The 27,234-nt window shown below is 35.1% G+C and overlaps 1 protein-coding gene across 3 annotated transcripts in view; it reads right to left on the reverse strand.

The window, feature by feature from the left end:
- Nucleotides 1–27,234, reverse strand: part of LOC115209187 (serine-rich adhesin for platelets) — an 84,066-nt gene that overhangs the window by 29,545 nt on the left and 27,287 nt on the right. For all 3 annotated transcript variants that reach the window (XM_036501287.1, XM_029777431.2, XM_036501289.1), the window contains one exon: nucleotides 13,625–13,772. In XM_036501287.1, coding sequence (XP_036357180.1) covers nucleotides 13,625–13,767 — 143 coding nt within the window. In that variant the 5' untranslated portion in view covers nucleotides 13,768–13,772. The remainder of the gene's footprint in view (nucleotides 1–13,624; nucleotides 13,773–27,234) is intronic.

The following is a 27,234-nucleotide window of genomic DNA, read 5'->3' on the forward strand; positions in this document are numbered from 1 at the left end:
GTGATCTCTGACTTTTAAAAAATCTATGAATTATTTATTCTGATAAATGTAAGTACAGTTGTGTGTTCAAGAAACCATATGGTCCTGGGTTGAGTCCTACTGTGCAGCACCTTGGGCTAACCAATGCCTGGTGAGTAAATGTGGTAGACAAAAACTGTATAGAAAGCCAGTGTGGGTGTGTGCCTTTATGTTTTGTGTTTGAAACCTACCACCACTTGACAACCAGTGCTCATTTGTTTATTTCTCTGTAACTTAGCAGTTCAGCAAAATGAGACTGATACAATAAGTACCAGACTTAAAAAATAATAAACCAATTTGTTTAACTAAAACCTTCAAAGAAGTGCTCCAGCATGGCCACAGTCCAATAACTGAAACAAGTAAAACGTAAAAATTAAACAATCCTTATTTTCCTATGCTAACCAATGTAAAAGATTGTACTTTTAGTATTTCTTTCATTTCTGTTTTAGCAAGTACTGTAATGGTTATCCTTTGTTGATGAGGTAAGACTAGATTGAAACATATCCAGAGTTATTTTTTCTTACTTGGTGAAAAATCTATAATTTTAGTCATTGAAATAATTATGCAATGAATATAAAAGCCACTGTGTTATTCTTTCTAGTTAGCTGTGTATTGTTCTTTGATTTAACTTTGATTTAACACTAACTTATGATTTGACTACATATAACTAGAATTTAATTCTTTTATATATGAAGAATGGTGACGTTTTTCAGTATCATAAACAACATGGTACAATAGCCTTCTTTCAGACTGGTCATGAATAATGTAACTTTGTCTCCAACCCATGCCAGCACAGAAAATGGATGTTAAACAATGATGATGATGAGTCAAGAGGGAGCATGAGATTATATCTTCATGAACACAAAATACATTACATCATCATCATCATCGTTTAGCGTCCGTTTTCCATGCTAGCATGGGTTGGACGGTTCAACTGGGGTCTGTGAAGCCGGAAGGCTTCATCAGGCCTAGTCAGATCTGGCAGTGTTTCTACGGCTGGATGCCCTTCCTAACGCCAACCACTCAGTGAGTGTAGTGGGTGCTTTTTACATGCCACCCGCACAGGTGCCAGACAGAGCTGGCAAATGGCCACGAACGGATGGTGCTTTTTATGTGCCACCGGCACGGGGGCCAGGCGAGGCTGGCAACGGACACGAACGGATGGTGCTTTTTATGTGCCAGTCGGGGCGGCGCTGGCAACGGTCACGAACGGGGTTCTCTACATATATATATATATATATCATATACATACAGGCACAGGCATAGCTGTGTGGTAAGAAGCTTGCTTACTAACCACATGGTTCCAGGTTCAGTCCCACTGCATGGCACCTTGGGCAAGTGTCTTCTACTATAGCCTCAGGATGACTAAAGCCTTGTGAGTGGATTTCGTAGACAGAAACTGAAAGAAGCCCATTGTATATATATATATATTTGTGAGTCTGTGTTTGTTCCCACCACTATCACATGACAACCAATATTGGTGTGCTTATGTCCCCATAACTTAGCAGTTTGGCAAAAGAGACTGATAGAATAAGTACTAGGCTTACAAAGAATAAGTCCTGGGGTCAATTTGTTTGACTAAAGACCACAGTCAAATGACTAAAACAAGTAAAAGAATAAAAGAAATAAACATATATCTCTTTTACTTGTTTCAGTCAACAGATTGTGGTCTCACAGAGGCACACTCTTGAAGTGTTTTAGTCAAACAAATGATCTCAGTACTTATTTTTAAACCGGGTACTTATTCTATCACCCTCTTTTGTTGAACTGCTAAGATACAGAGACATAAATAAACCAACACCAACTGTCAAGCATTGGGGTAGGAACAAACACAGACACAAAAGATACACACATATAGATATATATCATCATTTAACATCTATCTTCCATAGTGACAAGGGTTAGACAATTTGGCAGGATCCAGTGAATTGTAGGAACATGCTGAGCTCCAATGTCAGCTTTGGCATAGTCCTACAGCTGATGCCTTTCATAACACCAACTACTTTACAGTGTGTACTGAGTGCTTTTTTCTCTCTCTCTCTCTCACACAAAAGAAAAAAGAATGGGGAATTATACATTATTTAATCAGCTTATGTATGTTTCAGATAAATTGGCAAATTCGAAAAATCTACAATGCTGTAATCATGAATATTAATTAAACCCATATTTGAGCAACTGAGATACTACAGAAATAGAGAAACTGGACACCATCCCATCCTTATCAAAACTATGCCATACTGCTTGGAATAGATGTTTTAAGGGAGACAGATAGGAATAAAACAAACAATATTTGACCAGAATAAAGGGTAGGAAGGCATTTCAGCAGACCTACTTAGGAATTGTATTTATCAGATCATGATAGAATTTTAATATGATACTTTTACAATCCTACTTGTTGAAGAATGTTTATGGCAAAATTCTTACCACATTTAAACCATTACTGACCAATTCATATACACAGACGATGAAGTAGAATCAAGCTATATATTATTTAGTTCATGAAGGAAATATTCAGTCAGTAATTGTAAATATAAACTATGAGTACGAGAAAAACGGATGCAATAGTGAGAATTCAAAAGTAAAATAATCAATATATTATTCACGAAGGAAGATATTCCATTTCAAAAATAATTTTTTCTTAAAAGAATGAATTTTTTAAAATTAAAATACTTGCAATATGATTAATATAAATTAAGATAAAAAGTAATATCAAAAAATAAATTAAAATAAAATAAAAAAGTTATCAAAAATAATCTAATTACAGAATTTTTTAAAATTTACATCATCATTGTTTAACATCTGCTTTCCAAGCTGGCAAGAGTTGGACATTTTGACTGAGGACTGGCAAGCCAGGAGGCTGCACTAAGCTTCAATCTGATCTGGCAAGGTTTCTTCAGCTGGATGCCCTTCCTAATGCCAACCACTCTGAGAGTGTAGCGGATGCTTTTTGCATGTCACTGGCACAGGAGCTAGTCAGGTGGCACTGGCATCAACCATGCTCAAGTGATACTTTTTATCTACCACTGACATTGACCACGCTTGAATGGGTGCCAGTCAGGCGGTACTGGCATTGACCACAACAGCGACTTTACTTGACTCAATAGGTCTTCTCAAGCACCGCATATTGCCCAATGATTGAAGGGAACTCCTAAATAGGCTTAGTTATGCGACACTGGCATAGGTCATAGCTACAATCTCAGCTTGAAAATTAAGATAACTAAAATAATCAGATGAAGTAAATATTAGTGTATCTACTAAATAAAACTAGAAGAGTTATATATACTAAATATACCTGACCAAGAAGTGAGACCTAACCTATTATAACAGGGTACACTAATCATTCATTTGGAAAGGTTTAAAAAGTTCTTCTAAATAAATGCAAACATCAGAATATTAATTCATTTCTTTTATTTAATAAATGAGATTTGAATGAAAGGATATGAAGTATTTTCTTGAGGCATAGGTTACATTTTAGTTTCCTTCCATTATATGGTAGTGCAAAATTCATTATAGAGCATTTAATATTGTACCTTTGAGGCCCCAGAAAAATTTACTTCAAGAGGAAGTTTTCCTTCTTTCTATATTTAAACAAAGGAATGTGATTATATATTCTTGACTTAAAATCAATTGCGCAAGCACCTATATAGTAGTAAAAACACATTCCCTTGTTGTTACTGAATATTTATAAACTAAGTTTTTTTTTCTTAAGAATTTGGTTATCTAATGTTCACTTTAGATAATTTTTACAGTCGAAAGATTTTTCATCTGAAAAGTTTACATTCCATTTATGGTCAATATCAGTTGTTGAACAATCACTTCTGTATTAAGATTTGATATACATGTTTTCTCTATTCGAGCTAAATATTTCAAATTCATTATATATGAATCTAAGTTGTATTTTTTATTACTATTGTTCACTTGCCATTATTACTATGGTTATTATTATCATTATTACTACTATTATTATTATTGCAATAATCATCATTACCCTCACTGTTATTACTGTTACTATCTTTATTACTATTTTCAAGTGGATTTGCTAAATCCATTTCAACAAACTCTTTTAATTTAAATATACACACACACACACACACACATACATACACATAAATTATGAGTATACATATACATAGAAGAGTGTGGTTTAGTAGTTCATGTGTTGCATTCATGATAGTAAGACTGAGCTTTTAATTCCTGGACCAGAAAATGTGTTGTGTTATTGAGCAAAACATTTTTATTTCACAATACTCCCACCCACTCAACAGAAAAATATATGTAACCCTGTGATTGAATGGCATCCCATCCAGAATGGGAGGGATATATACACCAAAGAATCGAGGAAAATGGCCTCACGAGCTTATGGCTCAAGAAAGATCTTGTATTTTTCATATACATATATAATACATATACACGCAAATATATACATATAACACACACACATGCAAATACATATATCTTGCAATTTCATGTACATGCATGTTCACACTGATTATGGTGGATTGTAAGTTTGATCAATGTGAAACACCATTCATATAAACTGCAAAGCTGTAAATATAAGACAAAGAAGTAAAGATTATGAATAGAATATTAGAGAGAGGAACAATTAGAGAAACAAATCTATATCATACCCCCTAATGTTCTGTTTAACTATAATTTAAATCTATCTTCAAAGTAAAAATTATTTAAAAATTACAAAGAGCATATTGCAACCTTAACTCATAAAATGCCATTGTCAAAACATTTGTAATATTTTATTTTTCTCTAAGACTTTGCACTATATATTTCTTTGAAAACATCATCATTATTCTCTGGAGCAAGCCATCTCCAGACAAATTTTGAAAATTACATGATGTAGTCACACCACAATGAGAAAGGTGCTAACCTTGGAAACACCAAAAGATATTGCCTTTGCTGGGTGATTTTTCATCTGTTAGCTTGGGGATTACTTGCTTGGTTTTTATCTACATTTTTGAACTCGTGAACTAATGAAAAGTAAAACAGTATCTGCTTGGTGTGGCTGATTCTGTCTTATTGGCAGGATTATGTTTGATTTAAAGTATCCTTGGAATTTTGGTATACTCTATGGGGCAAACACCAGCTCATCTTCATAATGTATTGAATGCTCCCTGCTGGAGTTTTTTTCTTTCTAGTGGCTTGATGTCTTGGGATTCATGGTCAAACAGTTGGGTGGAATTGCATGAAAAATTACACAGATGTATAGAATGATCCAGTGGTGATACTGGGCTTTGTATTTTTTTCATAGCTCCCATGGTTCCCGAGATAATCTACGATAATAATGCTCTTATGTTTATGAATGAGAAAGGAAGGGGTGATATATGAATAAGGAAGGAAGGATGAGCATTTCAACTCTGTGTGAATATGTGTGTATGTAAAAAGGGGGTATATGAATGTGTGTGTGCATGTACATGTGCACAGGCAATGGAAGTGGGATGGTTCATCTTTGTTCGCTTAGTATTTGGGTTTATTTTTTGATTTGGTTGAATCTTGGTTGGTATTTTTGTTGTTGTTGGTCAGATTGGTCAGTTATTTTTAGTGTTTTGACAGAAATTGTTTTTAAATGTAAACATGCCCAAACAAATCGACTGCTTACACAGAGCAGGTTTTACAGCCACATCATTCAAATCAATCAGGTGAAACTGGGCTTAGCTGCTAGTTCCATATAAGTGACCCCATCTTGGTCCTGTCTTATTGATCATATAATCTGCTGTCTTAGATTTTTATAACTTTGAATGTTGTTATTGATGACATGATGATTGCAAACTTTACTTATGCTAACAACATTGCCCTCTTGAGTTCATACTTCAGGTCAAGCTTGCAAATGTTTTAAGATGAATTATCTTGATAGAGCCAAGTCCAGCAAGTAGAACTCTACATTACAATGATATCTATGAATTTGCTTGTGTTGGGGTAAACCTTCCAACTAATCAGTCAATTTAAGTATGAAAATTACAGAAGTATCAGCCAAACCTATGTAGCTGGTTTGTTGTTGCCATTTAATGCCAGGGCAACCCTGATTGCCAAATGCATTTGTACAATGACCAGTTCATTTTGCTTGTATATCATTATAATTTCCCAATGAGTCCTTCTACATTTAAATGTTAGAGAGTGATTGAGGGATATTCTAGCAAATCAAGCGATTGTGTACAGGCTCTTTTGTTGATTTAAAACTACTACTGTTTGTTTGTATAGGTTGATATCCTCCTAAGACTTTCAAATGTACCACCATTTACCATTCTCCATATATGTGCTGGCAGAGCTATTGTGACAACCTGGAGCAAGCACAAAGTTATGTGTTATGCTCAGGTACACAAGCACAATGCCAGTAGTAAGATCTGAACTTATAACCATATGATCAGGAGTACAGCATAATAACTTCACTGCTAATTAGAAGTAAACAAAGAAAACTCATATAAATAATGATTTAACGGTAGTATCCTTTATACTTTTCTCTCAATTTATTTTGATGTTGGAGGTTGGGATTTGGAACTGTTCATATTCAAGAATAATTTGTAGCCAAAACACTTCTGTTTGTAGAGACCATTTTGCTCTTGATCATCCTTCAAATCTTGATTCAATCCAAGCATGAAAACTTGTTGAAGTAATTTTCATTTCACTAAACAGAAGTTCACTACTACAACCTGTGAATCAGGGAATTATTTCTACTTTAAACATACATTATCTTAGAAGAATTTTTCATCAGTTGATTACAAGAAGTAATTCCAGAAAAAATACACTATGCAAATAATTCAAAATATTAGAAACCCTTAACAAGTCAAACATACATGCTTGCATGATCAGATGGGATTGAGACAGATCTTTGATGGATGCCCTTCCTGACACCAACCCTCAAGTATTATCAAGCAAGGCAATGTTTTCTCATGACCAGACATGTTTGTTTTGTTTTTTTGTATGGATGATAGTAAATGAATGACACTTGTTTACAACCATCAACTGATGCCAGGACAAAGGAACACACAATCTACTACATCCATTCACAAGGCTTTGGTTGAAGTGTCACACAGTGAGACTGAAGCCAAAACCACATGGTTGGAAAGCAAGCTCCTTAACCACACAGCCATGTCTGAGCCTGCACGCAGACACACACAGATAGAGAAAGTGAAACTAAATAAGAGCAGCAAAGATGGATGGATCAATGGAAAGAGGAGAGGATACAGTATGATAAGAATGAACTAGATTGATACATGTATGTGTATGAATATATAACAACGGCCAAATATACTATATACATCATCATCATCATTTAACGTCCGCTTTCCATGCTAGCATGGGTTGGACGGTTCAACTGGGGTCTGGGGAGCCCGAAAGCTGCACCAGTCCAGTCAGATCTGGCAGTGTTTCTACAGCTGGATGCCCTTCCTAACGCCAACCACTCCGAGAGTGTAGTGGGTGATTTTATGTGCCACCGACACAGGTGCCAGACGAGGCTGGCAAACGGCCACGCGCGGATGGTGTTTTTTATGTGTCACCGACACAGGTGCCAGACGAGGCTGGCAGACGGCCACGCTCGGATGGTGTTTTTATGTGCCACCGACACAGGTGCCAGATGAGGCTGGCAAACGGCCACGATCGGATGGTGCTTGTTACGTGCCCACAGCACGGAGGCCAGTCGATGCGGTACTGGCTACAGCCACGTTCGGATGGTTTTATTGTGTGCCACGTGCCACCGGCACTGGTACCACAAAGATACAAATTCCATTGATGTTCATCTATTTTGATTTGTTTTGATTTGATTTTCACTTGCCTCAACAGGTCTTCACAAGTGTCACAAGAAGGAAGGTATGCACAGGTGGACTGACTACGTCCCAGGTAGGGGCCATGGGTTATGGCCTGACTAGTCTTGCCGGGTCTTCGGATGGTGTTTTTATGTGCCACCGACACAGGTGCTAGATGATGCTGGCGAACGGCCATGATCGGATGGTGTTTGTCATGTGCCCACCGCACTGACTACAGCACTGATGGATTTCTTGTGTGCCACAGGCACTGGTACCACAAGATACAAATTCCATTGATGTTCATCTATTTTGTCTATTTTGATTTGATTTGATTTGATTTGATTTGATTTGATTTTCACTTGCCTCAACCGGTCTTCACAAGTGTCACAAGAAGGAAGGTATGCACAGGTGGACTGACTAGTCTTGCGGGTCTTCGGATGGTGTTTTTATGTGCCACCGACACAGGTGCCAGATGAGGCTGGCGAACGGCCATGATCGGATGGTGTTTGTTACGTGCCCACAGCACGGAGGCCGGTTGATGCGGAACTGGCTACGGCCACGTTCGGATGGTTCTCATGTGTGCCACCGGCACTGGTACCACAAAGATACAGATTCCATTGATGTTCATCTATTTTGATTTGTTTTGATTTTGATTTTGATTTTCACTTGCCTCAACAGGTCTTCACAAGTGTCACAAGAAGGAAGGTATGCACAGGTGGACTGACTACGTCCCAGGTAGGGGCCATGGGTTATGGCCTGACTAGTCTTGCCGGGTCTTCGGATGGTGTTTTTATGTGCCACCGACACAGGTGCTAGATGAGGCTGGCGAACGGCCACGATCGGATGGTGTTTGTCATGTGCCCACAGCACGGAGGCCAGTCGATGCGGTACTGGCTACGGCCACTTTCGGATGTGCCCACAGCACGGAGGCCAGTCGATGCGGTACTGGCTACGGCCACTTTCGGATGGTTTTCTCTTGTGTGCCACCGGCACTGGTACCACAAAGATACAAATTCCATTGATGTTCATCTATTTTGATTTGTTTTGATTTGATTTTGATTTTCACTTGCCTCAACAGGCCTTCACAAGTATCACAAGGAGGAAGGTATGCACAGGTGGACTGACTACGTCCCAGGTAGGGGCCATGGTTTATGGCCTGACTAGTCTTGCCGGGTCTTCGGATGGTGTTTTTATGTGCCACCGACACAGGTGCTAGATGAGGCTGGCGAACGGCCACATATATATATATATATATATATATATATAATTACTGACAGGGACATCATATTTTGCTTTGCAACCATAATATACCACCTAGTATATTAAAGGCTTATCAGTGTCCTATCCTACATTTTGTGTTAGCAATGTGTTGTTTTCATTTTTAACTTTATCTCTATAGATTTTCTACTGAAGTTAGAGTCAGTTTTAAAAGTTACCAGGTTTCATATATGAATACATCTATATAAACATTGTGATTGGAGATAGAAAAATAGGTAATGAGTGTATATGCACATTTCTAGAGTTATTGCTCCTTCTTCAGCACCACACCCATCCCATTAACTACCCATGAATATATTACTTAAATAGACACTAAGTTTAGCAGTGTAACACTATTAGAGGGACCGAAACACATTCCTGACAACTGATATGTACAATTGCTAGTAGGTAGACCATACTTTGTTTTGCAACTATGGTATACCACCAAGTATATTGAAGGTTTATAAGTTTTTGCATTAGCAGTGTGTTGTTTTCATTTTTTAAGTTTATCTGTATAGATAGTTAATGGGTTGAATGTGATGCTGAAGAAAGAGCAATAACTCCAGAAATGTGTATATACACCTATTACCCATTTTTCTATCTTTGATTGCATTGTTTATATAGACATATTTGTATGCAAAACATCATGACTTCAGTGCTGGTCTAAATGCTGTTGAAAATCTATGGTTGCTATTAAGCCAGATATATATATTAAGCAGGTTTAAGTCTGAAACATCTGAGATGATGATTCTTCAAAAATTCTTTTCACAAATGCAATTTTGTAATTTACCTCTCAACCTACAAAACTATACCAAAAAGTTATCTTTCCAGGAGTGTATAAAAGTAATTATGATTAGTGTGTGTTTTATACAGATACACATACCATTCTACTATGACAATTTTGAAATATATATATGTGTGTGTATGTATATATACATATACACACACAGAGAAAGAGAGAGAGAATTGTAGTATTATGGTTACATTTAAAGCATAGAAATTTGTCATCCTCCACACTCTCTTTCATACACAAACACATACATCTATAATCACAGGTATGCACACACACATGCCTGTTGTTCCCGGTATCCACCATATACCCATTTTGTTCTTCTTTAACCCTTGGTCTGTCCTGTTTCAGCAGACATGTTAAAAGCCACTCCAGAGATGATCATCCCATCACTTTTGTATGACTACATTGTCCATGTCATTTCATTTTTTTTGAGACCTCATCATTTTTGCATCCACTTTCCATGTTTGCATAAGTTAGATGTACAATGCAATTTTAAGATTTGGCTGTTATTTCTAGCAGGTCCAATGACAGCATACAGTTTCCTTCTTTTTATTGGTCAAGCAATGACTTTTGATGAAAAGTGTCCTGGCCATGATCATCCCATTTTATATCTGAAGTGTCCCTCCACCCTCTGAAAGACAGTGGGGTGAAGGAAACTTGATAAGGATAGATAAAGAAATATCAAATAAAGAGATAATTGCCTTTTAAAACTATTTTAAGTAATATATTTCAGCTCAGAATAAATTTTATTATTAGAAATAACATCCATTAGAGTTTACATACTTTTTGCCAACAGAAAAACAAGTCTTTTTATTGTGATAGCATAGAATTCTGGACTCCTGGAACTGATGCATTTTTCAAAGGTGTTTTGGGCTGGTGCTTGGCTTTTGAAGACCTTCATTTGCAAGAAGTTATTGAAATGCTTGAAAAATTGGTAGTCAGCTAGAAAAGGGCTCCAAAGTAAACTGAGTAAAGTAGTGTTTGCTCAGTTTTTACAAAATCAGCTGAAAGATTATCAAGGAGAAGAATTGATCCTTTTGATTGACCAGTGCTGGAACTAAACATTGCATCTTGGTGTATTTTATTGATTTCCTGGCACGGCTTCTCTGCAGCGATAGTTTCACCAGGATTTAAGGAATTATAGTGGAAGATTCCACTTACTGACAACCATCAAACAGTGACCAGAACCTTTTAATATAGCTTTGGTTTAGGAGATACTTCAGTTCAGCACAACCACTGCAATGAACACTGTTGGTTGTTTATTTAATTCATTTTCCATCACATCATAAGACAATCAAGAAATCGATTGTTTTTGTTGCACAAAAGAAACACAGACAAAACTTCGCAATGGTGATATTCTTGATTTTTCTTCGACACCTGCAGTATCCATTTATCATTGAGTGTTTATTTTTTTTTTAACATTCCAAAGTGGTGCAAATATCAAACAACTGTTGAATGGAGACAATTTAGTTTGCTTGCAACTAAGTTGTTTTGCATGGGTCCCTTCAATATGATCCTCAGTTGGTTGTCAATTGCAGGTCACCCACAGCCTTCCTTTTTCTTCAAGGTTATCTCCATGGTAAATTTTGGGGACCTATGTTAAGCTGTACATATACTGACAGTCTCCTGGTCAAATGCTTGGTTGATATTGCAAACAGAATATACTGCTTTGTGTTCCATTTTGAACTCATACAATAAAATCACTTTTTCCATCTTTAATTTGACGGCCTAAAATAAACAAGAATAAACAGTGAAAGCAAAACTATTGGTATATAGATCAATAGACCAAAATCTGCTTTTCAAAATGGTATATTACATGAACACAGTAAAAATAACAGGTTATCCCAAAGTAAGCATCAAAGTTTAAAAGAACAAAAGCCACTATTATTTTTGCAGCAGCCTAACAGGCAGATAATAGATGTATGTTGGTTATATTTATGATATAGTAATCACTTCTCTCTCATACAAAAACACATGTACATATCCATAATCACACACACATTTATATTTTTTGTTGTTCAGATTTCTATTAACTAACATATAACTGTTTTATTGTTGTGGTTTAGCCTTAGGTCTACCCTGACTGATTAGATATATGATGAACGCTATTTCAGTCTTGTATATCTCATTTCTCCTGTTTTGTTTGTGCAGTTTCATATTCTAAGACAGCAGATTGTAAACTGAGGGAAATTTACCTACTATATCTAGCAGGCCAAACAACTGCTAAGGATCAAGCATACATACAGCAAAAATAAATATTAAACATTTCCAAGCAAGCTTTCTTTTTGTAAAGATGTGTTTAAAGTTCACATAACTGACTTCTTAGTGTTTTGCATACACTGTTTTAATGATATAATACATTTGTCACATACATATGTGACAAAGTGCAGGTTTCTGTAGTTGATTTTTCAATGAAATAATTAGTGAGAAATGTTTAATGTTAGTACCAATTATTTATGTAATATGAACACTTGTTCATTTTACACCCCCAGCTCTTCTACAAGAATTTGCAGTCATCCCCACTTCTCTCCTACTCTAACTCTTTATCCTATGACATAAAGCTGACACCCACCCATGCCAACTGCCTCAGGATTCACAATCTTGCAAAGCTGCATGGAAACCTTAATAAAGCTGGTGGCATGAAAAACAGACCTCTATATATGTTGTAAAGTGGCTAGCATTAGGAAGGGCATCCAAGTGTAGAAACCATGCCAAGGCAGACATTAAAGTATAATGCAGTCCAAGGACACATTGGATCCTGTCAAATCATTCAATCCATGCCAGCATAAAACATGGACGTTAAATGATGATGATGATTTTCCATGCTCCTATGGGTTAGACAAATATATAACTGTGACATTGTATTACATCTTCAAAAGCACAAAGCAAATAAACACTTTTTGACAGAAGAAATGATAACAACATCACTTGTAGTTTGTGACTATCATTCCATAAATATAGAACCTGTATCATTTGTAATGATAAATAATTCTATATAAGAATATATCGCTATCCTTACTCTAAAGCAGTTTTGGAATTATAACTCTTTAGACATAATATTCAAGATTGTTTGAAAGTAAAAAGAGAATTCACATCTTCTAGTGTGTGTGTGTGTTACACAATTTCCATCATACTCATGTAACTCTGCAGACAAGTCATGGTAGTATGAATAACAGTTATCATCATCTATGACAGGAAGATTTGCAGTTTGATGGCATTTTGCCCACCCCACTGTAAATTACAACAAAAAAATAAGAATCACAAGTAAAACAATATTCAAAATATTATTTTGAACATTTAGTCTTAAACAAACAACCAAACTATTATCAAAGAGGAGTCATCGGTATTAGCAATAGTGGATGAGAAAACAATAGTAACTTTTAGTTTGGTTATACACCATAACAAGGAATAAACTACATGTTAATATAAAACAAACTGCTCAAAATACTTTTAGAGTGTGCTTTTTACTGACCAATAACATATAACAAAACAGGGAAATAGAAATCTTGGGTGGGTATTATTTATTCTCCATTATATGTGTTTCTGAAACTCCACAAATATTTCCATAATTCTCAATTTTAGTATGTATTTTGACTAACATACAGCAGCAATTGTGGTCACATAATGGATTGTAATAATGGAATAAGCAGATATGCTTCAAGAGGAAACAGCTGGTATTTACCCCAACTGCTTATTATATATGTGAAATCATCAAAGTTCTTAATTAAAATTAAACAAGGCCTTGTGTAAATACAAAAAATTAAGTTGAACGATAATATTTTAAAAGAAACAAAATGCCCACCTGATTTCAGAACGATTTCGGAAGTTATCTCTTTCAGGTGGAACTACAAGATCTTCTCCTACATTTTGTCCTTCAAAGATAAGATACTTAGCAAGAGTACTCCCATGATAGTTAACTGATCTTGTCAGTTGATGATAGTCCATAATATCTGTAAATGATAATAAAAGATGAAGATTTAATGCAACACTGAAGTCACCAATTATTACAGAGAGTTATGTCAGGACTAACATCATCATCATCATCATCGTTTAACGTCCGCTAGTAAATAAAGAACTACTATTTAGTTAAAATAACACTTGTATCGAGAAGAAAAGATCATTACCTCAATAACTGGTCCTGGTCAAGAAAGATGAGAAAGATAACTGTGGAATCAAAATTAATGAAAATCATGTAGGCATCAAGTGGGGGTGGGGTAGTGAGTTTAATCTTTAACCATATGGGGATAATTCTAGACATGTTTCAGTATTATCAGACCAACTCAGCAGATTCATTACTTGTTCTTGCTAGACTTAATATAACTAAGAAATATAAAGACTTTTAAGTAAATGAACACTGGTAAATATAACAATTTAAAAGAATGACCATGAGAAATTATCCAGTGGCATACATTGGCTCTATTTCTCTTGAATTATATTCAAAGACAGTTTAAGTGAAATAGAAATATATTTAAATAGTTAATTCTATATTATTCAACTACAATATTCTTAACGTAGCTTTTTTGTCACAGTTGGCATCTTCCAAGCAGTCTCACTAATTCAGTTTTAATTGAAATCAAATTTAGTTTTTTGAATTATTATGTTTGACTAGTGATAAGCTACATTTAGACATAAAATACTTAAAATCTGGTGCAGTAGAAAAAAAGTCAAGAGAAAAAATGTATAGAATAAACTAGTTGACTGACAGGTAGTAATACCCGACATCGACACTCTGAATCCACACCATTCTTTTAATTTTGATTAAGAATTATTATAGTGATATTAATATGAAAGAAATGTTAAAGGAATATATTGGTAAAGATTTCGTAAAATTTTGTCCCTTAGAAAAAAAGATATTTAATTTTAATTCTAAAATTTTTATTAATTTTTGTGTGATATTAAAGGGATACTACTCCTATATGAATTAAAATATTTCTTCAGTACACACACAACAAAAGATAAAAGACAACACAAATCAATACGAAGAGTTCTAATATTTATTTTCATTAGTCTAAATTATTTTTTATAAAAAAGTAAATTTTTTTTTGCTTAATTTTTCGTAGTATGGCTTTTTAAAGTCCATTTTTGAATAAATTATTTAATAAAATATTTTTATCTTTTTGATTTTGTCTCTTTGAGCAGTACTGAATCATATAGTTGGGTTGTTCAGAAAAGGCAAATGACAAAAATTCAAATATTTTAACAGTCAATTTTCACTATTTAAAAATTTTCAAAATGGAGTTAATTATTTGCATGCTAAAAATGACTTTATTTATAATTTAGTTATTAATTTTATAGTAAATAGAATATGACTATTTGTGGGTTTGTCTCTATGAGCAGTACTGAAGTCGGTAGTAGGGCGGTTTAGAAAAAGCAAATGATGCGTGTAAATATATTCTTTAAATATATTTTAGTACATAATGTACTGAAATTGCAGTACATACATTATGTTTACAAAAGGCAAAGTTGCAATGATTTTCATTCATTTTTAATTTAATTTCTAAATGAGAATTAGTCAAATGAAAAATCAAAATTTTGTTTGAATTTTCTTGGAAATTTTTGAATTCAAAATGACTGCAAAAAATGGTACTTTTAAATATTTTTAATTAAAATTTTACTATTACTGCGAAACCTGTAAAAACACTGGACTAGCCAATGAAAAATGTGGACACATACTAACAATATTCTTAACAATTAAACCTGGAAAAGTAGAAAACAAGAAAAACTCATTAAAATTAGAGCTTAAAATATTGCTGTTAAAATAAAAATTTAAAATTTGTTTATTAATTCATTTAGTACAAAAAATAAAATTAAGATAAAAAAGGAAAAGTGAAATTAATTGAATTTTTTAAAAAATGTGAAAAAATACCTTTTTATATTTTAATTTTAGCAGCAATATTTTAAGCTCTAATTTTAATGAATTTTTTTGTTGTCCTCTACTTCTTCCAAGTTTAATTAAGAATATTGTTAGTATATGTCTGCATTTTTCATTGGCTAGTAAAAATATATTTCTAACCTTACTCTATAAAGATTTTAATTCTAACTCATAAAGAGGCCCCATTACACATTATGTGAAAAATTCTAAGAGTCTAAAACCATCTCTGGAACCTAAGTAATGTATATTCCCAGTTTGAAGAAAATCAGTTGCGAACTTCAAAAGTTATGCAGGTTTACATACACACACAAACTGAGTTTTATATGTATAGATAATATACTACTATTCAATCAATCAAAATTCCCTTCCCTATAATAAACTTGCCTTGTGTTTAATCATCGTCATCTTCTTTAATCTGAGGCAGTTCAATCCTTTCTTTTCCAAAAGAACAAATAAAAATAATCCTTTCTAATTTTGGCACAAAGCCTGACATTTTGGGGAGGGGGTCATCAATTACACCAACCCCAGTGCTCAACTGATACTTATTTCATCACCTTAAAAGGATAAAAGGTAAAGTCAACAATGGCAAAATTTGAAATTGGAGCAAAAAGCTAGAAATGCTGCTAAGCATTTTGCCCAGCATGCTAACGATTCAGCCAGCTCCCCATCTGAATGATAATATGAGTTTGTGATTTAGACACAAGGCCAGCAATTTTTAGGGGGATGGGGTAGTCAATACCATCAGCCGGTACTTCATTTCATCAACCCTGAAGAGATGAAAGGCAAAGTTAACCCTGGAGGGATTTGAGCTCAGAATGTAAAGTGTTACAAGAAACATCACAAGGTATTTTGTCTGATACGCTAACAATTCTGCTCAATATGATGATGATGATGATGATGACATATTGTTCTCAATTTTTTTTATGACCCATTAGGGGTAAAAATTGGTTTGTGATTTATATTCAAGAGAAGATAAAGAGTTTCTTTTACTTAATCTCAACCAGAAGAGGACTGCTGATACTACTTTCTTTGGTATGATCAAGTGTGTACAATATTTGTAATGTTTTTGAAGCTACAACTACGATAATCCTTTCTACAACAGGCACAAGGCCTGAAATTTGGAGCAAGGGTGCTAGTTGATTACATCAACTCTAGTGCCCAATTCGTAGTTATTTTATCAACTCTAAAAAGTTGAAAGGCAAAGTCAACCTCGGTGGAATTTGAACTCAGAAAGTAAAGACAGATGAAATGCTGTTAAGCATTTTGTCCAGCATGCTAATGATTCTGTCAGCTTGCTGCCTTAGCAACACCTATGATATTAGCAACTGTTTGGAGATATAGTAAAAACGTGCATACCAGATGTATAACTGAAGAGACGGTATATGGTGAAATCATTCCAGATGCCACTTAAAAAACATTTGTATAAACTACTCTACCGACTGTTTGTTGTAGCTGGAATCACAGCACTAAAATAACCATGTTGTAGAGCAGGAATCATAGTACTAAAATTAACTGGAGCTGGAACCACATCAATAAAATGCTTTGGGATGACAGTATTGAAAGATCTATGAATATTTATAGATTTTTTTCTCTCCCTTCCATTTTTACATGCATGCATGGAATGGTGGAATGGTGTGTGTAGTTATTAATGGTGATTGTTTTTTACAAATAGACGTCTTTCCTATACTAACCATTCAACTGTGAAATAACACAGAGCTTCATTCCCTGCTTACTCCCACACATGCAGTCAAGCAAATTAGAGTAAGCAAAGTTATGTGCTATGCTCAGAAGCATAATGCAATGATGGTTGTAGGATTTGAACTTTTGACCATATAGTCTGCATTATACTAGAATTTAGGAAGTAAAAACAAGAGAAAAACAGGAAAAAATTAAATCCAATACAGATAATGATTTAACTTTTGTCTTTGATAACTTTCTTTTGATTTACAGCTTTAAAATTTTTTAACAAGAAACATGTATATTTTATCATTTCATTTGTCATTAGACTGCAGCATTGAAAGGTATATATAAAAAGATAAATGCACCCTTTTAAAGCCTAGCCAGGCTCATGGGCCCGGTTTCAACGGTGTATGTGTTCCCCAGCTGGACGGGATGCCAGTCCCTCACAGTGTTACTCATTTTTGCCAGCTGAGTGGACTGGAGCAATGTGAAATGAAGTGTTTTGCTCAAGAACACAACGCGTCGCCCGGTCCAGGAATTGAAACCACAATCTTATGATCATGATGCTGACATCCTAACCACTAAGCCACACGCCTCCACCCTTGAAAGGTACAGTCAAACAAATCGACACTGGTATTTATTTTTTAAGTTTGGTGCTTATTCTATCAGTCTCTTTTGCTGACCCACTAAGTTACAAGAACATAAACCAATACCTGTTGCCCAACTCAAACAAACACACACATATATATATATATACATGACAGGCTTCCACACAACTTCTGTTTACCAAATTCACTTATAAGGCATTGGTCAGTCCAAAGCTATAGAGGAGGACATTTGCGCAAAGTGCCACACAGTGAAACTGAACCTGAAACAAAGTGAATTTCTTAACCATGCCCGCATCTGTGTTATGGAATTTTTTTAAAAACAGGAAATATAGAAGTCATGAAGGTGACATTAAAAGCACCCAGTGTACACTGTAAAGTGGTTGGCATTAGAAAGGGCAACCAGCTATAGAAACAAAGCCAAATCAGACTGGAACCTCGTGCAGCTTCATGATGCTGTTAGGACCAGAGAAGAAGCCAGCTCAACCCGCTCTGGGTGAACGCCGACACAAGTACAAGTACAGCTTCCCAGTTTGCCAACTCTGGTCAAACCGGCTAACTCATGCCAGTAAGGAAAACAGACATTAAAGGATGATGATAATGATTATGATGATCGTGAGGATGATAGCCATAAATTTGTATGGAAGGCATATAATCAATTAAAATTATTACTGTTTATTTCTGATATTTATTCTATTGAGCCTTCTTGGATCGAAAGAAGTACTAGAAATATACAACCCTGACAGAATTTGAATTCAGAAACAAAAGTGCACGTCTAAATATTACCAAAGATTTAGTCTGGCACTCAGACAATTCTTCAATTCTACCACAATGAAAACAGAAAATATAAGACATAACAATTAGATCCTTGCTCCAAAGGATAAAGATAATCAAATATAACAATATCAGATGTGATTCAATTTGCAGATCAGCAGCAGCAGCAGATAAAGATGAACCAGATAAAAGCCAACCTTATTACAATTAATTTTCAGACAGTAGTCAACACATGCAATCTAAAACAAACGAGGTTAAAACCAACATTAGCATTGATAATTGAAATGACTAATGTTAACTATACTGATGTTAAGCAATGACATACTGAATGCTATTACTGTATCGACCAGACTGCCAGGTGTGGTAATAAACCATTAATCACTGTGTATTCCCTCACATTGGCCTTCAAATGATGCCACCTTGCTGACTAGGTGGGCAAGCCAACATTCCCACTGAATGGAATGCTAGTCTGTCACAGGGTTACACATTTACAGCTGAGTAAACTGAATGATATAATTTTTAACAAAATTATCAATTTACTAAGAACTGCCACTTAGTTGAAAAATAAAATAAAAACCAAGTATAATTGTTAGTGATTCTCTAAGAAAAGAAGGATAATTTCAAGAAATTGCAAATTATCTCTTGGAATTACATACTTAGGAGGAAATTTGATCTTTGTCTACAAACAAGAGATGGCTATGGTTTTCATTTGAGATTCATCAGCATAGCATACTCAAACCTGCTTTGATCATTTGACAAAATATTTATGTAGAAAAAGAGTTAGACTAACCATACTGTTTATAAGTACTTGATAAGAGTAACAGAAAGAAAAAACAATGTAAACTTTTAAAAAACAAAAACAATGGCTTGTTATTAATAGCAACTTCAGTAACAGACTGACATTTTCATAACAAACAAAAGAAAAGAAACAGTTGGTATTTCCAAACTTTTACTTGCTACTCGAAATCTCAACCATAGACGAATAAAAAAAACCTGACCTACATTAAATCAATGGGAATCAGTAGCTGGCTTAAAGTTTACAGAATATTAACAACAGAATAGTAAAAATAATTCACATATGTAGAAGTTAGTGAACATGATCTGAAATACTGACAACGATAGGGAAAGAGAGGAAATCAGGCAAACAGAAGGAGCCATGGTGGAAGCGGAGAATTGAAGGTGATATTAAAACCTTGCATAAAGATGTGAGTCATATAGAAGAATGGTCTAAAGGGTAATGGAAATATACTGAAAAAGATGTGAAGGCATATCTTGAAAAAAATACCATATAGAAAAGAATGGGTTCAAAACTGTTATTGAAACCCTAAAACAACATATTCAAGCAAAAGCACTGAAGGTGCAATGCTACACTGAATGCATATCACAGAGGTTGGTTGAGATTGTAGATGTGCAGCAAGGATACAGGAATGGACTTCAGGATCTGAAAGTGAGCAGTGCTCCCTTTAAAACAAGGGAAAAGAGCAGATTGCAGGGGCATAGATTTGCCAAATGGAGAGTGAATGGAAGACATGGATGATGGTGGGTACAAGTATCTTGGAAAGTTGGAGCTGGACAATATCTTGCACAGAGAAATGAAAGACAATGTCACTGCTGCATATTTGAAACACCTCAAACATCTCTTGAAGTCAAAACTCAATGCAAGGAACCTTCTGACTGCCATTAACATATGGGCTGCTATTGTACATTGCTAGTGCACCCATTCTGAAGTGGACGTCAGTGAAGATTGACCAATTCAATCACACTATCCAAAAAACAATAACAATGCATGGTGCCCTCCACCCTAAGGTGAACGTATACAGGCTGTACATGAAGTGGGTATGGGTGGACATGGCCCGATAAGCGTACAGGAGAGTATCAACAGTGAGAGAGAAACTTGACAGCATATTTGGTCAACATCAAACAAGACCTGCTAAAGTATGCTGCTAATGCAGAAGGATTTACCAACAATGGATTTGAGAGTGCTATTGAATTCTGATCATGAAAAGCCAATGAGAGAAGAAATACAACTCCACATGGAATTACATGATCAGTTTCATCTTGAAACTAACAACTTAAAAGACAAGGAAGCATCATGGATGTGGTCCAGCAAATGTGACCTAAAAAAGAGGACTGAAAGCCTGATCGTGCTGCCTAGGACCAGGCAATGAATACCAACTCAGTGTAAAGGGATATATATGCCATTTAAGTGCAATGAATCCCTGCAGAATGTGTGGGAAGAAGGTCAGAAGTGTGATTCACATCATTAGTACTTGTGAAAGTCTTGCACAGAAAGAATACAAGCACAGACATGACAGGTCCCTAAACTTTCACTAGCTACTGTATCAGAAGTATGAAAGTGAGATAATGGGCACTTGGGACCAACATACACAAGAAATGGTAATGGACAGAAACAGGAAAGCAATGATCCTCTGGGACTTTAATTTCCAGACACACAAAGTGCTAAGGCACTGAATGCCAGATATAGTAGCCATTAAGAAGTACAAGCAAGAGCGCCTAATAATTGACATGGAAAAAGAGAAAAAGTCAACAAATATGGAGACCTGAAAATTCAAACTGCCAAGATGTGGCAGCTGCAAGAATCAAACATAAAGATCATTCCCATTGTCATCGAAGCATTGGGTTCAATACCACCAAACCTGAAGAAACAACTGGACACTTATATTGGATACTGTGCAACATCTTCAATAATAATGAGGAGAAGGAGAAGAAGAATGCTTTTTTTTATTAACCATAAAGGTTAACAAAAAACCAAGCGTGGTATAGGAGGATATAGTGTAAGATTATATATATATATAAATATATCAGTAATGCAATACAAAGTATTGTCTTCCAGTAAAAAGTAGCCCGTGAGGGAAAAATACACAAATTAGTATTTATTTACTAATTTGTGTATATATAAATATATATATATATATATATATAAAATGAGAGAAATAATAAAAGCAAAAAAAAATTGAACTAAGTTTGGAGATCTCTGAGGGCTACTCATGAAAACATCATAAAATGACAGTTACCCTCACCACTAAGGCCATGTCTCAATTGTCCATCTGCAATTTACAAGTGCATGTTCAGAGCAGACCCATTCTCTCAGACCATGCTTGCTACTCTCATTTCATATACCTTTCAACAAATTTGCTGGAAGACAGCACTTCCCTTATATACATATATATGGTGGGTTCAGCGTAAACAGTGGACATAGCAAAAGTGTAGTGGTATCACATGTAGGCAATGAAGAAGACAGCTGTCATATAGGGCAAGTACATAAGGGCAATAAGCACTAAGAGCACTCAGGGGAAATAGATTCTCTTAAATGCCTGGGTGCCTCCCTAGTAGTAGTTGACAGTTTCTGTTACCTAGGCAGCCTAATTCTGTAAATATAGTAGCCAGAGCAAATATGTATTGGAAAAGGTTTGGGGAACTATTACCTCTACTGGCAATAAATGCTCTCTCTCTCTCTGAGTGAAGAGCAGATTGTATACAGCTTGTACCAAAGCGCAATACTGTATGATAACAAGATATTAGCCTTGACTGCAGTGCATTCATGAAGACTAGAAAGAAATGAAGTGAGCATGATTTGCTGGATGTATACTTCCACAAGGAGGGAAAAGGTTATAAAACCAGGCCAACAAGTAAAGTATACGAGATAGACGAAAGATGGAAGGGATACTGGGAGGTGGCCACGGACTTGGAAAGACAAGTAATATTTCCACTAATAAAAACAACAAAAAGACCGGATTTAGTTCTTTGGAACAGAGACCGGAGAATGGGAATTTTACTAGAACTGACAGTACCTTGGGAAGAGAACATCGGCAATACAGAGGAATGAAAGGAGAAGAGGTATAAAAAGCTAATCGAAGAATGCAGAGAACAGGGATGGAATGTCGAATATTATCACCTGGCAGTGGGGGCTAGAGGCTTAATTGAAAAGAAAATGACAACGCTTTTCAAAAGAAGATTTGTCTTTTCTAGCCCCGAGCTGCGTAAACTAATAAGGAGAGTACAGGAGGAGGTAAAAAAAGCCAGCTTCTATATATGGCTGAAGCAGGAAGACCGAAAATGGCTTGAAAGTCATAAACACGCCGACGGGAAATAACATCATTAGGTGAGACAAGCTGACTGACAGGTGACGGTCGTTCAGAAAAAGCGCGGGCTAAAACTACGCGCCTTCACTAGTCAGTTAAGGTGAGACAGTGTCACGTGACAACTTGCTGGGGCTGCCTGCTGGAGCCTATGCAGCAGGTATTTAAAGGGAAAAATTTGACAAGACAGTCAGTCACCGGCTGACACTCGCTGACGATACATCGAAGAGGCCAGGGGCCAGGGAACAGAAGAAAGAAGAAGAAAGAAGACATGCACCCAACACCAGAGCTGAAGACACCTCCGAAAGGGGGGGGGCCCGCCACGTCAAAATGGTAGAGGAGTAGGGGCCGAAACCAGACGTGGTTCCTCCTGATGATGTCTTGAGCTAACTGGATCCTATAAAGGAGCTGTTGTGGTAGCAGACCACGAAACACGGTTGTAATTCCTGTTAACATGCATTAATGGTGGAGTACAAATGAGGTGAGAGAAAAACTGGATATAAAAGGAATCAAATGTAGTGTTTAAAAGACAAGACTGGGCAGGTATGGGCATGGTAAGTGTCAAGTATTGAAAGTGAAATGAAGAGAGAGAGAGTAGAGAAGACACAGACTAAGTGGTGAAAACTGATCCCAAGACATTGCATCTCATGAAAGAACTGGTAAAGGAGCATGTTGATTGGTGATTTTATATCTAGCAATGCAAGCATAGCAAATACCATCTTAAAATAAAAATTAATGATAGAAACTGGAATATAATTCAACTGGGCCTTTTACCTACTTTGTAGCTACCAAATGTCCATCTGCTGCCTTTCTTGTCTATCTGATACCCTTTCATCTCCCCCACTCCCATCTATTCCCAACACCATGCCACCCTTCATGCTCTCTTACCATCAACTATCTCCACAACCCATTACTTGCCCCTTTTTTTCTCAAACCAGCAATAATACAGCAATCACTAGCAACTTTCTTTCCCACCTACCCTCTTTCTCTCATTATATTCTGCCTTTACTGCCTATCTTTATTATTCCTCTAGCACTTTTTCAAACTCTCTCTCTGTCTCGCTTTCTTCTTTCCCCTTCTCCTCTTGTTCATCTTTTAAAATGGCTATCTCCTGAAGTGAACAAATGGAGACAACATCAAATAGTGAATATCTCTGTCTTGCCGAGTTCAAGGCAACCTCACAAGTTCTGGTGCCATGATAGAATGTTCCAATACATTCTATAAAGCGGTTGGTGAATAATCAGAGATATTATAAGGTCAAGAGGACCATTTAGGTGACAACTTCTCTGGTGTTGGTGTCATAATAATAAAATAATAAAATGCACACAGTAGTTGGTGTAAGGAGAGTCATTCATCAGTAGAAACCATGCCAAAGTAAAATTCATGAATAAGAAGAGATCTCCAACCATGCTTGGGTGTAACTCTGAATGAAAAATGATTCAGACTGTGACAACTGCCCAAAACATGCCAATATGGAAAGCAAATATAAAATGATGATACATACAAAATGATACAGAGGAGAGGAGAGAAGACTCTTCAGTCTGGTTAGCAATGTACAACCTCTCTAGTGCCAATGGCAATACAAATTGCTCATAGTACACTCTGTACAAAATGGCGTGCACAGACAAGATATGATCCCTGAAAGTTGACTTGCAGGCTATGCTTCTAAGAGACCAGTAATTCCAAATAAAACTGACACTTAAGATAACCCATCCAAACCACACTAGCATCAAAAATTGAAATTTAAAAATTATGATGATGATTTTAAATAAGATTTTCCATATCTTCTTAAAATTGCTTTTCTCATTATGATTCTGTACCACCTTATTTTTAGTTATAATGCAATTATATTTGATGTAATAAAATCATCTAGCTTTCATTGGTCCATATCTACCACAAGTATATTCTATCAACTCCAAGTCTTTAACTATCTAGTATCTTCTATTCACATTTTATATCTGTACATAAATTGTCTCGGTTGTATCCTAGTCATGCCTAATCATATGTACTTTATCTTGCTAAAAAATTAACATAAAATATTCAACATTTCATGTCTCTTTTGATATAAAGAGAAACAATACATACTTCATAGCTATACAGAATTTCATTTCTTACAAGTTTTATTTACTCTGCCTTTCATTCAGAAATAACTAATCATTGTGACAGCTGGAGGAAATGAAAGAGAGTTGAGATCCTTGGTAAATAATGGTGTTGCTATGCCAGACTTCAAAATTAACACCACTTCATCATTCTGTTTAACTAAGCAGGTAACTAAGCCAATAATTATAACTACTGACTAATATACATAAAAAGGCTATTTGTAGCCATTTTCTTTATATACACAAAATAATATTGCTCTCAATATTGTTCTGCCTCTAAAAGAAATGAATGTAAACTAGTTATGAGCCATAATTCTTAGTGTGGTTATTGCTTAGTTAAACAGAATGATGAAGCACTAATTTTAAAGTCTCTTAGCATAACTTAATTGGTAGGTGATTATTCACTAGCTGCCTTTCTGAGATTTGTGTTACATGAGGGCAAGGTGAACATGTTTTTGTTGCTATCAAGTATTTCTTGTGAACTCTGCTTATAGAAAGATAGTTAATAACATGTAACCATAAATCTGCACTACAAATAATATATTCCTTTGAATTACAGAACCCCAGCATTCTCATGTCTCCTTTGTTCTCTTAATTTTTGTTGTTTTTTTTTTTTTTGTACTTAGAACATAAACTCTACTAGACACACTAATGTATTCATCCACATCTTTAAGAAAATTAATATGAATAGTTGAATCTAACAAATGATGCCAAAATAATAATAATAATAACCTGGATTTTAATGGATGTCAAGATGTAGTTATTTATACTTTAGTCAGTTTAATACTCTTTGGAAGGTGATTTACCCACCAACTTTCACAGCAATCTAACCAAAACAAAATATAAAGTATAGCTGGCAGAAGATATGGAACTAAATCAGTGTTTAGCTGTTGAGACAATTATTTTGCTAATCCATTAAGAAGACAATTATTGACATAAAATCACAAGAGTAAAAAAATATAAGCACTTCTTTATCATTAAGAAAAGATATCAAAAGTGCTTTACCATCAATAGATATAGACTGAGCTAAACCTCCCTCAAATTACATGTATTACCATCTTAAATAAGGGAAACATGAGATATACTCTAACTAAAAAAACAAAAATCTGATCACATCTACAATTTCTTTGAAGATAGATCTGTTTGCTCAATCTAGATTGATCTAGGTTTAAACAAACAAGAGACACAACAGATTCAAAGTAAGAAAATAATCAATTCATCAGCAAATAATATATACTATCAGCCAAATTAATATATATTATCAGCCAAATAAATATATTTATCAGCAACATATTTTAACCAGCAAATATATATATTGAATATAAAATATTCTAATTCCCCAGTTTCAAGGGTAAGGTTTTGCTTGCTTTATGAAAACAATATTTCAATATTCTAGAAATAGTTTAAATTTCTGTAACTGTTTTCTTCTGTCAGGGTGACCTTCAAACAATGAAATGAAACTTTAAGTTGCCACAAAACCAAGTAGAATTACAAAAACTAAATATAAGAAAGCTACACTTACATCTCTTCTAATAAATCCTTCCCACGAAAAGAAATTTCTTTAAAGTTTTCTACAGGATATGCAGATTATATAATTAGTTTATTAACCTACTTCTTTTGTAAAACAAAACAGTGTGTGTGTGGGGGGTTAATTGATTTTGTATGCACACAAACATTAGCAGCATGTTCTGATGACAAAAATGTAAGGATAAGTAAACTATGAGCTAATATATAAGTTTTGTCTGTTGCTACAAGAATAAGCAAGATATTTCATATTTGAGTGAAACCAAAGACAGGGTATCAAATATATATAAAGTGTACACAGAATAGGAAAAATCAAACAAAACTGTTAAACTTTATTGCAATAAAATATTGATGTCTATATGTAGTGACTGACAATATTTTCAATATTTCATTTTTCACATAAATATTTCTCATGAGACACAGTATGTACATGCATAGAATAGCTATGAAAAGGGCCATTCTCAAAACATAGCTATATTTGTTTTCAAGCAGATGATGAAAGTGAGTAATATAGTTTTCTATGCCAACCAGATAAGTTCTTGCACATTTTATTGGTGATCTTTCCATCACTACTTTAGCAGATACAGTGAAACTTATGCTTTGCAGATGAGGTTATAATAAGATTACCTCATGCTCAGAGTTGTCTCTAGCACTTACCAAAATAATGGTTTCAAATTTTGGTACAAGGCCAGCAATATTTTAGGGGAAGAAGTAAGTCCGTTAGATCAACCCCTGTGCTCAACTGGCAATTATATTTT

Source organism: Octopus sinensis, linkage group LG3 (assembly GCF_006345805.1).
Source record: "Octopus sinensis linkage group LG3, ASM634580v1, whole genome shotgun sequence".
Taxonomy (NCBI): domain Eukaryota; kingdom Metazoa; phylum Mollusca; class Cephalopoda; order Octopoda; family Octopodidae; genus Octopus; species Octopus sinensis.